Source organism: Pelodiscus sinensis, chromosome 1 (genome assembly GCF_049634645.1).
Source record: "Pelodiscus sinensis isolate JC-2024 chromosome 1, ASM4963464v1, whole genome shotgun sequence".
Classification (NCBI taxonomy): Eukaryota; Metazoa; Chordata; order Testudines; family Trionychidae; genus Pelodiscus; species Pelodiscus sinensis.
The window spans coordinates 199,534,316-199,551,915 of NC_134711.1; the positions used below are offsets into that span (position 1 = coordinate 199,534,316).

A 17,600-nucleotide genomic window follows, 5' to 3' on the forward strand; every position below is an offset into this window, starting at 1 on the left:
TGTTTCAGAGTCCTGTGTTGGAACTGAGTAGAATTGGCTTGGCTTGGTGACACTGCTTGCCTATTGCCACTAGGCAGGGTGCCTTTGGTCTCTTGTAATGAGTGTCACTATCCTGAGCCATAACTGACCCTTGTACTCTTAACTTTTAGCTATTTACCCCCTGAAGCATATCCAGTAGGGGATACTTCAGACCCAGAACTCTCAGCCAATCCCTTGACACTCTCAACCTTCTTCATTCAGTATTCCAAAAAACCAGTGTAGTATCTGTCTGAAGAAAACCATCCTTGGTGGGGGATATTACTTGTCTTAGTGAAAAGGCCATCAGTATGGCAGTTTGCTCTATGTGCAAATGAGCTGTCTGTGAATCTCAACCATTGTTCTCTCCGTTTTTGTGTGTGTGTGTGTGTATGTGTGCAATGCTAGGCTGGCTGAGCAGGAGTTGAACACTTGTGAGTATAGCTTCTTCATCCTCCCCATACACACTGACTTGTGTGTAATTCAGTTTGGATATTGGTCATTCACACTCTTTCCCCATTTGCCACCTGAACTTTCTCTGCCCCATCCTATTTTCTTTCTTTTCTGTCTCTGTCTTCCCCATGGCATTTCCCTCTAGCATATTCCTATGTCTCCCCCTCCCTACCCCAACACCTTATTCCATTACTATCTCTCTCTTATACCCCCTCAGATCCATCTTATTTTTTCCTTCTCCACTGGTTCATCCAATTCTGTCTCGGAAGAAGTGGGTTGTGCTCATGACAGCTCATGATACCATCTGCATTTTTTTAGTCTCTAAGGTGCTGCAGGACTATTTGGTTGTTATTTTTTTAATCTATCCCCTCGTGTTTCTCATTCAGAGTTCATTAGTTAACAAGCCTCTGTGCTCCAGATGTTCCAAAAAAGTGGATGCTATCTTCTGCATTGAGACTAATGTTCAGCACATACCACAAATGCTGAATCCATTCATGTGGGAAATTACGTGTGTGTGTGTGTGTGTGTGTGTGTGTGTGTGTGTGTGTGTGTGTGTGTGTGTGTGTGTGTGTAAAAGCATGGAATCATACCTTTGTAGTGTCTGATTCTGGAGACTATGGAAACTGCTACGCTCTCACAGTTACACATGCCACTTTTTACCTCCAGGGATGGGGCTCCTGCTTTTGCTGTAAAAGGTCATTTAGGGTATATTCAGCTATGCGGTGCTGTATAAAAATAAGCTATGCAGCTCGAGCTATGCAAATTGCATAGTTTATTTTGAAATAGACCGCTATTACAACAAGTCCCTTAATCCTCATGGAATGAGATTTACCAGGATGTTGGACTAGCAAGCCCATTATTTGGAATATATTGCAAAATAATGGGCTTGTTGCTAAGACATGCAAAATGCTATTTCAGAATACCGGACGTCCAGACGTACTCGCATAGTCCAAGCTTCCTCTGTGACAATATTCTGTGTGCATATTCAGGTGTGGGTTCATTGCACATGAACTTTTCCTTTCTGAAAACTACTGAGCACCAAGAGCTCCTGTTGACTGGAATTTTGAGTATTCAACTACACTGAAACTCAAATACTAACCATCCAGCAAACCATGGAACTCCTGCGATGGTCCTTATGTTAATGTGAATGAACAATCATCATATGAAAATGTCCTATGAAGCTATTCTTTGGAAATTATGCAAAGGTGATGAGGAAAGACTGACTGAATGAGGGAAACGTGGTATGGTGATTAACTTAAACAGTTAACATTGTTAGGAACTTAAGGAATTTGTACTATGTGCATTTATATAATTTCCTATTGGCACTAATGGAAATTGGGCATACATATTATTACTGAAGTGCCATAATTTTTTAAACTCAATCTTCTTTCGTTAGCTTCTTAAAAAATTATCTCAAAATGTTGTTTCTATGGAACAGTGCTAAAAGTGGTCTTAATGGATTATTTCCTTTCAGAAGAACATTTTACAGGTTCTGTGTGATTAGTTCTATAGCATATGCAAGGCATATATTCGAACTAGACACAGTTTCCTTAAAAGCATCATTTCATTTTCTTGCTCTGGAAAAATATTTTCTGAAAATATACTACAGAGTCTTGCTTTGTGTTTCAACAGAACTGAGATGTTTAGCTGAGTTTTCATATTTTAAATTGTAATTCAACAGTAATAGATTTAATTAATATTCTATGCACCAAAAAGCATCACACGGTCTGCAGACAAGTTTTAGAAATAGCATTGTACTCTAATTTCAATTATATACTTTTTTTTGCAGAGTCATCTTTTTGTAACTCCCAGTAGGGCTGGTAAATCAGTTTGAAAGGATTAGACGAACTTTAAAATATACAAAAATAGATACATTACACAGTTGTTGTATAATGAGTGTATTATTGATTTATACTTTAGCGGTTTTCAGGCTTTGCCCCGGCTACATCATTGTGCAACAGCTTTGTCCATATATTCTGTTCCTTTGTTTCCCCTGAGTTTATTTCTCTGAATACATGTTCATCGGTTTCAGCAAAAAGCTGGGGAGCCCCCCTGAGTTCTCTTATTGCTTCTATATTGTCACTAATATGCTGTATCAGTTGGAGCTTGTCATTCCTATTCAGTCTGTTCTTTGGAGGCCTTATGTTTCACCTCTCACCTCAGCATCCGATGCCTTTCTTTGTGCCTTTCCCTACCTATTAAATGAGTATTCACTTATTTCAAACCAAGATTACTAGGCTAAATTATTATTTGTTAAACTCAGTGAGATCCTTGCATGAAAGATGCAGGGGGGTGTGTGTGTGTGTGTGAGAGAGAGAGGGTGCATACTTTTCCATTTATTTTCTCAGTGTTCTGCACACTGAAACAGATCCTTTGGAATGCCCTTATACCCTGAACTTCCGTTTACAGAAGTCTGATATTTTGGGGACTTCGCACATTTTATTTTCTTGTAGATACACTAGTATGCGATGAAACAATATGAAAGATGAAAAATCAGGGTGATTAAAATCGCTTAAAGATTAAAATAGCTTTGCAGAATTGCCATGAAAATATATTAGCCCAGGCACAAATTCCACATGTTTATTTTCTACTGTGGTTGATTATAAACCATTCGATTTTTCAATCGACTTCAAAAAATTAGTTAATCTGGGAGAACTGAAGCTTTCAGAATTTGATGGCTATGCCAGATAGGTGATCTGACTGGTGTAGAAAGTTTAAAATATGAAGATAGCTGTATGGCACATACCAGAATCAGACTGGTGGGTGGCAATTCTGACTCCTCTTGCAGGAGATGGAAAAAGTGAGACACTTCAGTGAGCAGTTGGAATACATACATCTAGCACATCCTGAGGCTACTATTCTAGCAACTGGCTATCCCCTGACCTACTCTCCAGTCTCATGTGATATCGTAATTTACTTTTCTTTACTCTGCTTGTGCTCAGCAAATATTTCTCAGACCCTATTTTCTGATTATTTTAAAGGGGCTTCTTGGTGGAGAGGTCGTTAAGCAAAAGTATCAGTAGGGAGCATGGGATTAACAGGCTTTGAACTGTTTCTGTACTTTATATCTGAGATAGATACTCTGATATTTTATTTTCGGAGTGTTTGATAAAGCTTCGCAAGGGTACATATATTACTCTAAGGCATAGGTTCCCAAATAAAACGTATACTTAAAGATATGATCCCCTGAACAAAGTGGTTTGTTTGTTTGTTTGTTTTAATAAATAGAGTAACTGACCTTCACTGTGAGGAAGCACAATTTGCTTAGAAATACAAGTTTTCACCAGAGAGAATATTTGTAATCATCATAGGGTCCCTTTTCTCACCTATTAACATTCAAGGTAGTCTGTTTGCTCAGTGATGTTTTCTTCTTCATAGATTCCAAGGACAGGAAGGACCATTCTGATCATCTGCTGTTTAGTCTGATTTTTTTAACACTCATTTCTAGTCTGAATATATCTAGCTTCATCTTCCAGCCATTTGATCATGTTATTTCTTTCTCTACTATATTGAAGAGCCTTAATTAATTATTTGTTTCTCATATAGATAATTTCTGAAGGTAATGAGGTCATCCTTTTAGGCTTTTCAAGATGACTAGATTGCACCCTTTGAGTCTATATCTGTAAGCAAATTTTAAAACCCTTTTGTTATTTGTACGTGCTTAGCCTCTTCCACCAACAAAAGTTGGTCCCATAGAAGGTATTTCCTCACCTACCTTGTCTTTCTAATTCTTTAATCATTCTCCTGGCTCTTATATGAACTTTCTCCAGTTCATCAACATCCTTTTGAATTGTGAGCATGGGAACTGGACACAGTACTCCAGAAATAGTCACACCAGTGCCAAATCCAGAGGTAAAATAACCTCCCTCCTTCTCCTTGAGATTTCCTTGTTCCTGCATCCCAGAATCACATTAATCTTTTTTTTGTCACAGCATCACATTGGGAGCTCGTGTTCAGCTCTTATTAATGCATCTTTTCTCATTCCCAAAGTGAGACTCCAAGACAGCTGAGTTTTTATCCCTTCAGTTAAGTTTTCCCCTAATGACTTTTAAAGGAATATCTGCCTTCTATATTATATTCCTAGTGTCAAACTTGCCCTAGCCATGAAACTATTTTTTTAATCATGAAGTTTAGTGAAAACAAGTGGCATTCATTAGCTTCCTGTACATCTGCTTCCTTAAAATGCCTGAACTCAGGCCAGGCAAGAGCCTTAGAAGGCAGTAGCTCACTGCAGCTGCCTCTGCTTTTTACAGACAGAGGGGAAGAGGAATAGTACGTATTTTAAAAAGCTGTAAGGTGAAGACTAGAAATGAGTTGGGGAGAAAAGGTTTGCTTTTGGGAAACTGAACAGAAAGATGAAGTGAAGCCAATGGACAAACCAGTGTATGAACATGTTTTTTATTCTCGTGGGTCACTTTGGCTCTGCACCATTTTCTTAAATTCTACTACTACTACTTCCTAAATTCTTTGAACTGTTATGGAGCTGAAGATATTCTGTTTTTCCATCACCAAATGATACTTTACTTAGATATCTGGCATTAATTGGCCAGGAAGAGAAACAGATTAAGCAGTTACCCAGCAGTAATATCCCTCTGCAGACGTAATCAAAATGGCAATGGAAACCATACAGTAGCACTTCAGAGTTACAAACAACTTGCAAATGGAGATTGTTCATAATCTCAACAGAACATTATGGCTGTTCTCTTAAAACAGAGGTGGACAATAAGTTGCCTGTGGGACGAGCTCCCAGGCATGTTATTTACCAGTGCGTCCACAGGGTATGGCTGCTTTCTGCTCCTGTTGGCTGTGGATTGCTGTTCCTGGCCAAACACAAGCTGCAAGAGGCCATACTTGCAGATGATCGGTTAAATAATATGTCTGGTGGCCTGCCAGGGATTAATCCTGGCTAACCATGTCCAGCCCATGGGCTGTTAATTGCCCACTTCTCTTTTTAAAAGTTTACAACTGAACATGGATTTAATACAGCATTCATAGTTCCCTTTTCGTTAATAATGAATATATATCACAGTACTGTACTCTCTTATCTCTGCCAACACCTAATTGCATACTTCTGTTTCTAAATGAGAGATGTGGTTCAAAGGTCCATTTATAATGCTGGTGGTTGTACTGTGAGGTTCCACTGTGTGTGTAGTAGCTTTGCCCATCCAAGTGGAAGACTGTGCAGATGAACATATTATTTTAATCTTTGTTCATGTGGAAGAACCTTATTGATTGCACAAGCATGTTTCCAGTGAATAAAGAAAAAGGTCAAAAATGAAAGAGCCTATATGTTTCTTTGTTCCCTTCACCTTTTTAGTGGGCTTTTTTCCCTTGTATCTCTATGTTCATCAGTTATGTATACTCTTTGTTTATTTTAAAAATGTGACACCCTCCTTATCCTCAGACAAACTTGAAATAGGGTATCATGGTAGAAAAATATCTAGACTCCAACACAAATGCAGATGTTGACTGTATCTTGACAATGTATATCATGTGATTTAGTGAGAGATGTTTGGTTGCAACTTGAAAAAAAATTACATTAGGGAAAAATAATTATAATTACTGTGAAGTGAACAACATCTTTACTCCTTTCATACTTGCTGCTTTGGGTAGTAGTGCATATGGTTTAACAACTGATTCCCTTGTGTAATGTTTTGCAGAAATTCATTTATTTGTTGATTGAAAGAGACGCTTCAGATGATAGCACTGCAAAATATCTTCATAGTTAATATTTTTTATTCGGCTGTATGAAATCTCTGGTCTTTTTATCTGTTTTGGCTCTAAATAACCCTAAAAAAAGCATCATGCACTCTGAACAGTTTTTGTTGCTGTAGGACCTTGGATCATGTTTGATCCTTTGGGTCAGATTCTCTCCCGTGTCCAGCAATAGGTCTGTCAGAGTCAATTATGGCTCTCTCTTATTGTGCCCTAAAAAAGGGCTGGAGCAAATTAGGGTAGCCTGAAGATTGCTCTATTTTTTGTCACCCAAAATTGGTACTGTAGCAGGGATATTTGGAGTTCATCACAGCTAACCTCTCAATGAATCTACTCTGGCATCTATAGAGAGAGAGGAAGGTATTGGTGAGTTCTGCCAACTTCTTGGCTTCTGGTACTTCCTCCATGCCAGAGCTAATCTGAACAGAACTCTTGTGAGGAGGTTTCATGTCTCTTGGTAGCAGCTGAGCAGCTCACAGGGAGTGGATCAAAACTGAGAATCTATTCCTAGATTTTTTTTTTTTTAAATCTGCTACTCTCTACCTGAGACACAGAACTCGTCTCTAGTAATTTAGTATTTTGAGCTTCTTAAGCTCATGATGGTTCCATTATTAACTTACCATTTTTAAAATGTTCGTTACTTGAAGTTCTTACCATAAATAGGAGACTGATGAAACTGAAGACCTCTAAGGGTTCATTCTTAATTCAAGATGATCTGCAGCTAGAAATGGGACAATAATAAATTTTCCTAAAAATATGTATGTATTTGAGAGTGATCTCTCTTCTACAACTGATTAGAGAAGAGCATATTTAAATACTTTATTCACTATCTTTATAAATGTAGGTAGCTTGAAAAACATACAGAAATCATCAGGTAAGGTGAAGTACAGAATTCTGGCCACATATACCACTGATTACTATTTGCATGTAGGCCGTTTCTGTTTCTACAACACAACTCTCAGCCTTCACTGGATGCCACTGTACTAATTTCGGCCTCTTTTGAATTTACTTTCTTTTGAACTTAGAGCCTGATCCTGAAAGCAATTACTCATGTTCTCTAATATAGTTTTATATGTGCCTTAAAAAGTTGAGACTACAATTGTGGATACATGAGAAAATTCAATGTCATGATATTGGTACAATAACAGTGTTGGTGCCAAAGTAGAAATTCATTAAACTGCTAACAATACAGTACTCTGTGAAGGTGAAATGTGATATTTGGGAGGAGCAATGCTTCCTCAGAACATCATTTGCCTTCTATTTACTGATATTTGTATAACTGTTAGATCAGTTATATTGAGGCTTTTATTACAGAGACAGGCACATTAAATAACCCCCCCCCCACACACACACACACACACTCCCCTTCAGTAGTTTTTAGCAATTTAGAGTACCACTTTTCAAAAATGATTTAATTGTAACCATGAAAAATCACACTTCCTCTCCCTAGGAAAAAAAAATCAGAGTGAGTGCAGGTGACTGCATAGCTGGTAAAAACTATTACTTATAGGTAGTATCCCTCACTGCTTTTGCATGGATAAATCCATTTCAGTACTATATACATTTTATTTCACTAAAACAGCCTACTTCTTTGCCTTCAGTAGGATTCTAGCTGTATACACTTTTAAAAATGAACTTCAGTAGATAGCCCTTCTAATTTTATTTCCAAGTAAAATTGATTTTGTGTGTGTGTATGTGAGATGTCCACACACACACACACACGTACGTACGTATGTCTATGTCCATGATTTGTGGGGGTTTTTCTCCATATTATATGCACCCTGATTCAACTTCAGTATATCAGATTAAACTTTCTTTTCCAGTGTGCCTGATAACAAATTCAGATTTCAGTACATACCTCTTATTTGAAATACTAAGGATATCAAAGTATTGAAATAGTTACATTGCAAATACAAGTGATAATGCAAGGCCCTAGATGGTATATCTAAACTGTAAATCAATCTTAGTGGGTCTGCTTCTATTTATGAAACATTTAAATTGTACTCTACTGCTTCACTGGTATCAGCTGAGTAGTTTGATTGAATTTACAGTGTTGTATTCTGCTGAGATCTATGTATTTTTATATAAAAAAAACTATATGCAGTTGTCAGAAGTGGAAATCAAGAATTAAATAGAATGTCAAGGGAAGTAGAACTTTATTAATAACAGTACTTTTTTTTTCTCCTCCTTAGACCAGATCTGTTTGATTGGAACAGTGTGGCTTGCCAACAATCGGCCATACAACGGTTAGACCATGCCTTCAACACTGCTAAACGGCACTTAGGTATTGAGAAACTCCTTGATCCTGAAGGTTAGTGAAAATCATATACTATTTTTGTAGATAATTGTCAACTCTTCATGTATTTGACTGAAAATGAGTTTGCCCTCTCTGCACCAAGATTTTCAAAGCTAGAGCATAGATGCAAGATTAAATTTTCTCATTTAAAATAGCATAATAGAAACTCTCCAGAATTAAAAGATTTAGGTCAAAACTTTCATATGGGCAAGGATTTTTAAATATGTGCTCTTGAAGTTAGGTATCTAAATAAGTCTGATTTATTTCCCCCACACACTTCCCAAGCTGAGCATAGTGGAACCTTTAGTTGTCTAGTACTTTTGAAGAATTTTCCATAACTATGGATCCAGTCTTTAGACCCACCTATGTGTTTATAGTATTTTGACACTCTGGGTGTGTCTAGACTACAGGGCCTTCCCCTATGTCTGACTGCTGCCATGTTCTTTCAAAAGTAATTCAAAAGAACATGGCAGTTTTTTCGACAACGGAAAACCTCATTTTATGAGGAAGAACACCTTTTTTCGAAAGAGCAATGTAATGCAAACTGTGCTTTTTCGAAAGAGAGCATCCAGACTGCTTGGCTGCTCTCTTTTGAAAAAGCAGTTTGCTTTTTCGAAAGTACTGGTGGTAGTCTAGATGCTCTTTTTCAAAAGATGCTTTTTCAAAAGTATCTTTCGAAAAAGCCTCTTTTGAAAGAGGCTTGCAGTCTAGACATAGCCCTAATGTATCTGACTTGAAAGAACAGGGTGTGTGTTCGAGAAGCTTCATAAGTGCAGACGTTTTTATAATGTGTTGTCATACGCTGATGAAAGGAAATTTGTAATAATTAGTATCTTGCCACTTGTAGTTCTCGGTTTTTAAGGTTTTTCCAGTTACAGACTAACTCGGCTTCCCCTCTGAAGTTTGCTCATCATGGGTGTAACATTTTTCAAAACAGATAAGCACTGTTGTAACTCAGTTGAGTTTTACTATCAACTTTAATGGCAGAAATTAGACCAATGTTGTTAATTCTTGAAAATCCCATCTTTCTGTTATACATGTAAACTGTTTCCCTAGCATACAAGATTTGTAGAGCGAACAACTGCATCCATTTGTAGTTATGGTTTGGAAGAGAACAGATAATTTTTTCCCTAGCTTCCCCATTCTTTATTAATGTCTTGCGCTCTAGATCTGAGTGCCTATTCTTTTATCAGGGAGAAAAGAGAGTCATTCTGACTGGTGGATATTCAAAATCTACTGCATTGGCAGGGCATGTTTATGAACAATGCAGCAAAAGCTTTCTCTCCTTTCTGAATTTGCAGCATGTCATCTCTGGGTCACACTTGGACTCTATTCGCTTTGCCAAGTGGTTGAGGTTTGCACTGTTAGGCCTCTGGCATAAAGTCTTATTACATTTTCTAAATTCACATTGCTGGTTTTTGAGTTAAGCGGTATGTTCATCATTTACTAATGGGGAACAAAATACTCACTCAGTTGAAGTCAATGTCAAAATTGCCATTGACCTCCGTGGAACCAAGATTTTCCCCAGTAAAAAAGGTTCAAGATATAAATCCTAGCATGGTGTCTCTTATTTGTTCACCAAGGCGTTAGCTAGAACTTGCTGAACAACTTGTTACACAAAGTATATATTTTTTCTGAAATAGCTCCTTTTCAGGATGAGCAAATATTTATCACAGTTCAGTTTTCCTTCTGGTATGTTTGTAAGCTTTTGGCAAATAATAAAAATGATTAATTTGTGGATCTTTGTTCTCTTTTATGTTTGTTGTAACTGTTTAATATTGCTCCTGCTTCGTAGTTAGAAGAATAACATTTTAAACAGAATAGTGAATAAGCAATAATGCTTGCCTGCTATCAGTTTTAAACAAATTCTACTTTGATGTGTGTTCACTTTCAGAATCCACAGTCAATATTCAATGACTACCAAGATATTCACGAATAGCAGGATCCCATGAAGTGTAATAACCTGAACTCAATCCTTTTATTTTACAAATCTGCTTATTATGCTGGTAGCCAGCATAGTTAACTTTTAGACTGAATATTTTTCTTGAGTGGTGGCTAATTTATTACTAAGCTCATATCTAGATCTAGCTGTACATCACTGAGGGGAGATTTGTACTGGAATGTTTCTGGAGTTTTTTTTTCTCTCTAAACATGCCAATGTGACTGAGTCTCCACCAATTCTGTTACAAGATACCTAAGTATTGTTTCAATAGCATATTCTGCATGACTGAACTATCTCCTTTGACTGGTTCTTGTCCTTTAGATTTTCACAGTGATGAAACATGAATTTATCGTGCCATGAAATCATTGTGCTAACTAGTATGTAACTTGTGAACACTGCGTTAATGAAGCAAAACAAAGTTTTTACTGAACACTTTTGTCTTGGCCTTTAAGGAACATTACCAACTTAAAGAACACGAATCATTACTGAGTAGAAGTTATGTTCAGAAGTGAAAATGCAGCATATGCTGTGAAAGGAGGGATATTTTATTTTATTTTATTTTATTTTAAGCAGCTCCTTATGTGCATTTGACTCAGTTTCATTCCAGGTGGGAAATTACCTTTTTGAATAGTGAATAAATGTACTTAGTGAAATTTTGGGCACTAAGACCTAAATGTTTGGGGCATGCCTGCTCAGCAGAGCTAAAGCCAAAATAAGCTAGGCAACTTGAACTACATCAATTGCATACCTTAAGTTGAAATAGCTTATTTTTGGCTTTTGGTGTTGTCTACACAGCCGGAAGTCTGAGAGAGCACTCTTCTGCGGACTTCCCTTACTGCTTGTAGAATGAGAGTTAAAGAAGTTGTGCTAAAAATCATCCAGCTAGACATTATTTTGACATTGATGAAATAAATACTTAACTTCATCCGTGTCTACACTTTATTTTAAAAAAATGTCAGTTATTCCAAAATAACATTGTTGTGTAGACATGGCCTAAGATATTCACATCTTTCCAAACTGATTTTTCTTCCATACCTAATATGACCTATGTATTTGTAGCTAATAAATATATTATTTTTAATTTTTATTCAGATTCCAATTTGGGAGCCATGTACCTTCAAGCAATATTTGAGCTAAGCAGGATTGTCAAAGACTATTTATTAGAACGCAGAAATTTCATGTTGTTGTAGTCAGGTTGGCTTTTACAATTTTACAAAAATTGTACACTCAATATTTTTAATTTCCCTATATCCAGGTAGTAAAATATACTGTTTTCCATTTTATTGGTGATTATTGTACTGGAGGAGGTTGCTTTAAATAATACACTTATTTTGAAATGTTTTAAAGTAAGCGGTGTTTATAAGTTTGTTACATTTAAGCAATAACACATGCATTACCAATAGGTAATTTATGCATCATAGAATACAGTCTAAAATATTATGCATTTCTTATTGTCAATTTCTGTGCATCTTATTCTGACTTCTAAATATTTCTCTTCTCAATGATATCATTTTGTCAAAGATACTCTTTTTGGGTTATGATACTTAAGTGTGATTATTTGATTCACTAGGACCCTCTGTTGCAAGAGATTTATGATTATGGGTATGTCTACATTACAAAGTTAATTCGCACTAACAGCCTTTAGTTTGAATTAACTTTCATAGGCGCTACACATACAAACCGCTAGTTCGAACTTAATTCGAACCAGCGGAGCGCTTAATTCAAACTAGGTAAACCTCATTCTACAAGGACTAATGCCTAGTTCGAATTAAGTAGTTCGAATTAAGGGCTGTGTAGCCACTTAATTCGAACTAGTGGGAGGCTAGCCCTTCCCAGCTTGCCCTGGTGGCCACGCTGGGCCAAACCAGAGAAACTCTTCTGCCCCCCTTCTGGCCCCGGAGTCCTTAAAGGAGCACGGTCTGGCTACGGTGCTTGTGCCAGGTGCAAGCCTGCCAGCAGACCCTGCACCTGGCACGGCATGAGCCAGCCACCCGCTGCCACCCAGCCCTCCGCCTCTTCCTGGGACCAGGCTGGAGGCTCCCAGGAGCCTGCCCTGGGTCGCAAGAGGCGGGCGCCCACCTGGTTTAGTGCGGAGATCGTGGTCCTCATCCAGGCTTGGGGGGAGGCCTCCAACGTCCACGACCTCCACACTAAGCATAGGAAAGTAGCTGTCTAGGGCAGGATAGCTGCCAGTCTGGCCAACAAAGGCCACATGCAAACCCAGGAGCAGGTTTGCATGAAAATCAAGGTGGTCCAGTGAGACCCCCCGACCCTGAGCCCTGAGCTTAGAACATAAGAATGGCCATACTGGGTCAGACCAAATGTCCATCTAGCCCAGTAGCCTGTCTGCCAACAGTGGCCAACACCAGCTACCCCGGAGGGGATGGACCGAAGATAATGACCAAGCCATTAGTCTCGTGCCATCCATCTCCAGCCTTCCACAAACAGAGGCCAGGGACACCATTCCTACCCCCTGGATACCACTCCATGGACCCAACCTCCATGAATTTATCTAACTTCTCTTTAAACTCTGTTATAGTTCTAGCCTTCACAGCTTTCTGTGGCAAGGAGTTCCACAGGTTGACTATTTGCTTTGTGAAAAAGAACTTTCTTGTATTAGTTTGAAGCCTGCTACCCATTCATTTCATTTGATGTCCTCTAGTCCTTATATTATGGGAAGTAATGAAGAACTTTTCTTTATACACCCTCTTCACACCACTCATGCTTTTATAGACTTCTATCATATCTCCCATCAGTCTCCTCTTCTAAGCTGAAAAGTCCCAGTCTCTTTAGCCTCTCTTCATATGGGACCTCTTCCAAACCCCTCATTATTGTAGTTGCCCTTTTCTGAACCCTTTTCAAGGCCAAAACATCTCTTTTGAGGTGAGGAGACCACATCTGTACACAATACAGATAGTTTTATACTTCCCCTCCTCCTCCTTCCCCTGGCTTCCCCCTTCCAGCTCCCTCTTCCCAGGTTTCCCCCTCCCCTCCCACCCTCTCTCTTCCCCTCTCCCACCGCCTTTTCCCAGTCTCCCCAGAGGTTAATCCCCCACCCCAGTTTTGTTAAACAAAGAGAGTTTCTATTTTTGAATACACGTGTCCTTTATTTTTTACATCAAGAAGGGGGGCTAGGATGGGGTAAGTGGAAGGAGGTGAGGGAGGAATGGGGTACGAGTCCCCGATGGGGAGGACTGGGGCTCCTCGGGGTGGAAGCTCTCCTGCAGGGTCTCCTGGATCCTGACAGCCTCCCGATTGACCCCCCGCCCCGGATGGCAGCCTGTGGCAAGTGCAGCCGGGCTGATGGCCGAGTGCTGTGATGTTCCGAGTGCGAGCACTCAGGGAACTCCATGACAGGACTGCTTTGCTGTCCCTCATCAAGGTAGACAAGCAAGCGGGGAACCCTGAGAACTGTCTGTCCGGGGTGGGGGTCGGGTCCCTTTAAGCACAGCCCTCAGCTAGCTTGAGGCAGCAGCTCCACACTCTAAGTCCTAACCTGATGCCCTGCCGGCACTGCTTCCAGCCAGCCTTAATTTTGGATCAGGGCCCACTCAGTGTGGACATGCTATTTCAAATTAGCAAAATGCTAATTTGAATTAGTTTTTAGGTCTAGATGCACTAGTTCGAATTAGCTTAGTTCAAATTAACTAATTCGAATTAAGTTAGTTCGAATTAGTGCTGTAGTGTAGACATACCCTATGAGACTAAGCTATTTTAAAGCCTTTATACTATCCTTTCCTTTTTGAGATTCCACCAGTATAAAATATTGATTTTTTTTCCTGTCATAGACTCCTCATTCAGATTTTGTAAATATCCAGTAACATTACATTCTATCTGAATATGATTAAATGCAAATTGTGACTGTTGTGACATTTAAATTTATCAATTCATTTTAAACTGTTAACAGATATGAAATGGAAATGTATATTTATGTACAAATATTACTGCGGGACACTAGGGCACATCTACACTGCATGGCTATTTGGGGATACCCAAAACAACATATATGACAGCTACACTTATGGCCGCATGTAGGGTACAGACACGTGCACGTCCTGTTAGCATGGGTAGAAATAGCAGTGTAGACAGACAGTGAGCCATAATTTAGGCAAATAGAACAGAGTATCCAACATGTCAGAACCCAACATGTCATATGAACCCTGGATAGCACTTAATATGGCCCATCAGTGTCTTCCAGGTTTAAACTGCTATTTTTAGCAGTTGTAGTGTCCTGCTGTAACAAGTACCTCCAGCAAGGGGGAAATGCTTCAGCAAACTCTCTGCTGCCAGAGCCTTTTACTGTGGTATGTGTGTAGAACAATACATTACACATTGTGGTAAATGTCAATATAGCCATAATGTGATGTTGCCTGGGTATACCCATGGTTGTGAGTTTTGTCACAGCCACCTAGCGTTAGCATAAGGAAGCCATATTTTGTTCCTGCCAGGCACGGTCGGATTTAGGGGAGGGCTAGCCGGGCAGCTGCCCAGGGCGCCAACCTATGGAGGGTGCCTGATGGCAGCTGTAAGGGGCGCTGCGCCCCCGGGGCCAGGAACCATACACGGCCCCTTAAAGCTGCAATCAGGTGATGCACACCCAATTGAAGCTGTCAGGTGTGCAGTGCACCGGGGGCAGGACCACGCATGTGCTGTGCGCCCAGGGGCGGAGCCGCGCATGCGTCATGCGCCCGCCGCCTGGGGCACAGGCATGGCTCGAGCCGGCTCTCCTGCCAGGTGCCAGCTCTCCAACTCTCCTGGTCATGGGCAATACAAATACTCTTCTCTAGGCCTGTTTGGGTCCAACTTTGGGTCCAACTTTTACAGATTTTTACTTCAGCTCCTCCAACCTCTGTGTGTCAGCCTTGAGTGTGCATTCCAGTTCCACTGGATATTCTCAGTATTCACAGATTTTTCTGCTTCTAAAGAAGCAATACACCCCAGCTTACCCATTTCACCTCAGATCACAGACATGTTTATAATGAAAAGAAGCAAACGTACATTTACATCTCTAGACTTTTGTTGAATTATAGCAAGTTAAAAGTAGCATGGACAAGTAATTACATATAAAACATGTACTTACATGAAATAGTATTTAGTAAAGTAAGTTTAGGCTCTAAAATAGGAGTGTTTCATTTTATCACATAAAGATAAACTTTCCCCAGAGTCCTCCTGGCTAGATCTTCTGTTCATGAGACATATTGTTTTGTGAGCTTGCCTTCTCTTTACCACAGGATGTTGTGAAGGACAATACACTAATAGGGGTCAAAAAAGAATGACATATATGGTGGTCCCTTGACGGACAGAGGATGGTGTCCTTAGCCTCTGTTTGCCAGAAACTGGGAGTGGGTAAGGAGAGAGATCATGTGATTACCTGTTCTGTTCATTCCTTTTGGGACAGCTGGCATTGGCCACTATTGGAAGACAGGGATACTGAGATAGTAGACTTGTAGTCTGAACCTGTATAGTCCATTCTGATTTCTTTCAATGGAAGAAATCAGGGTGTGTATCTTAGTATCTTGGTAATATCAGGACATTCCTTTGTTCCTAAACAGGATTGATTATACAGTCTCTTGATTAGCATCAGGCTCACTAAACAAATGGATATATTGTGAAGCAGACAATATAAATATAGACAAGCAAGGTGATAAGCTTGAAACTAATCAGTTCAAGATTTGCCAACTACTTATGTTAACTGTCTGTTGGATCTCATATTTAGCTCTGGCACTCTCTCTCAGTACCTTTCCCAGGCCTGAAGAGGAGTTTGAGTAACTCGAACGTTTGTCTCATTGAACCAGCTTTTGTTGGAGAGAGAGAGATTACCTCACCCAGGTTGTCTCTTGTTCTCTCACCATTTAGAACAGTCAGTTAAAAAAAAAATCTCTTCACCGTCTGTGTTGTCAGATTTGTGGACTTGCACATATGCTCACAAAACACTATTTATGGTGTTATAGTCAGAAAAACCCGAGTATAAATTATTTAGGGTAAAATTTCCCCTCTACAAAGGGCCGGTATGAGGCCTGTGCTCCATTTAATGTTCAAAGTAAAGCTTGAGTGGGTCTTCAGGGTGCATCTTGTGTTGGCCCTTTTCATGGGGAAGAATTCTACCTTTTATTATTTTTAACCAGCTTGTTTTGTTAAACACTCAAGTATAGTATGCCATATGTATAAAGCAAATAAGTTGATACTTAACAGAATTTGATAATTCATACTTCTGGTTTCTTCATACATACTCCTAGGAAATAGTCAAACTAGCCCAGTACATAAAATGGGTGTCCTGTGAAGTATAGGTTGTTTTCACATTCCTTATCAGTTTTTTGGGTTGGGAAGGAAAAACTTTTTGGTCGTTTACCAAAATGTCCCATTGGTTCTATTGATCTTGATCATTTTAACAACTTGGGTTTACTATTCAGTTTGATGTGGTGGTAAAAATGTTTAAAAAATGTCTGTGTTAAGGCCAGATATGTTCTGAGTCAAGTAGGATAGTGGAAAAGTCTGTCCTGTGTGTAGCTTTTAAAGGTGTCTCCATCAGCATGTGTTCAGTAGATAGCTGAGAGAAGTCCATGAAGATGGTCACAGCGTGTGCTGCAGCATTGTGACAATGACCTCAGCCTGGTAATTATGGGCTCCATTTTATTTTAATTTTTGCACAGCCCGAGAGAACCCCCCCCACAGATAGCATTGGAAGATGTTGCTCCTCCCATATGAGTACGACTCCGGGTTGAGGAACTATTCTACAAGGAAGTCAGGAATGTATCTCTTTTTCCTCCCTCTGGGACAAAAGTCATGTGAATATGGCATTGCTATTTGTGTGCTTCCCTCTAGCAATAAACAGATATGGTTCTTTTTCTTTTAACGAATTTATGCATGTTGGAAGGGAGCCTGCTTGGAGCTACAGTAATATTTGTGCTGTCTTCCTTGGACTAAGTAGTTGTCCACTTCTGTAATGTTTTACTATGCAGTCTCATAACTTCATCATTTAATCTGTCCTGTTCATAGCTTCAATGATCTTCTCCCTAGTTTGCAGTAGTGTTTTGAGTTCTTTGCACCTTTATTAGGTGATAATGAGACACAATGATTTTTTTCTTTGATAGCTTTTTCTTTTTGATCTTGATTCAATGTGCTGCTATATCACAGGACTGGATTCTACACAAATGAGTTGCTTTATATGCATTTTTCATG

General features: G+C 39.3%; 1 protein-coding gene across 11 annotated transcripts in view; it reads left to right on the top strand.

The window, feature by feature from the left end:
- Positions 1-17,600, top strand: part of DMD (dystrophin) — a 2,108,520-nt gene that overhangs the window by 626,047 nt on the left and 1,464,873 nt on the right. For all 11 annotated transcript variants that reach the window (XM_075916549.1, XM_075916586.1, XM_075916651.1 and 8 more), the window contains one exon: positions 8,376-8,494. In XM_075916549.1, coding sequence (XP_075772664.1) covers positions 8,376-8,494 — 119 coding nt within the window. The remainder of the gene's footprint in view (positions 1-8,375; positions 8,495-17,600) is intronic.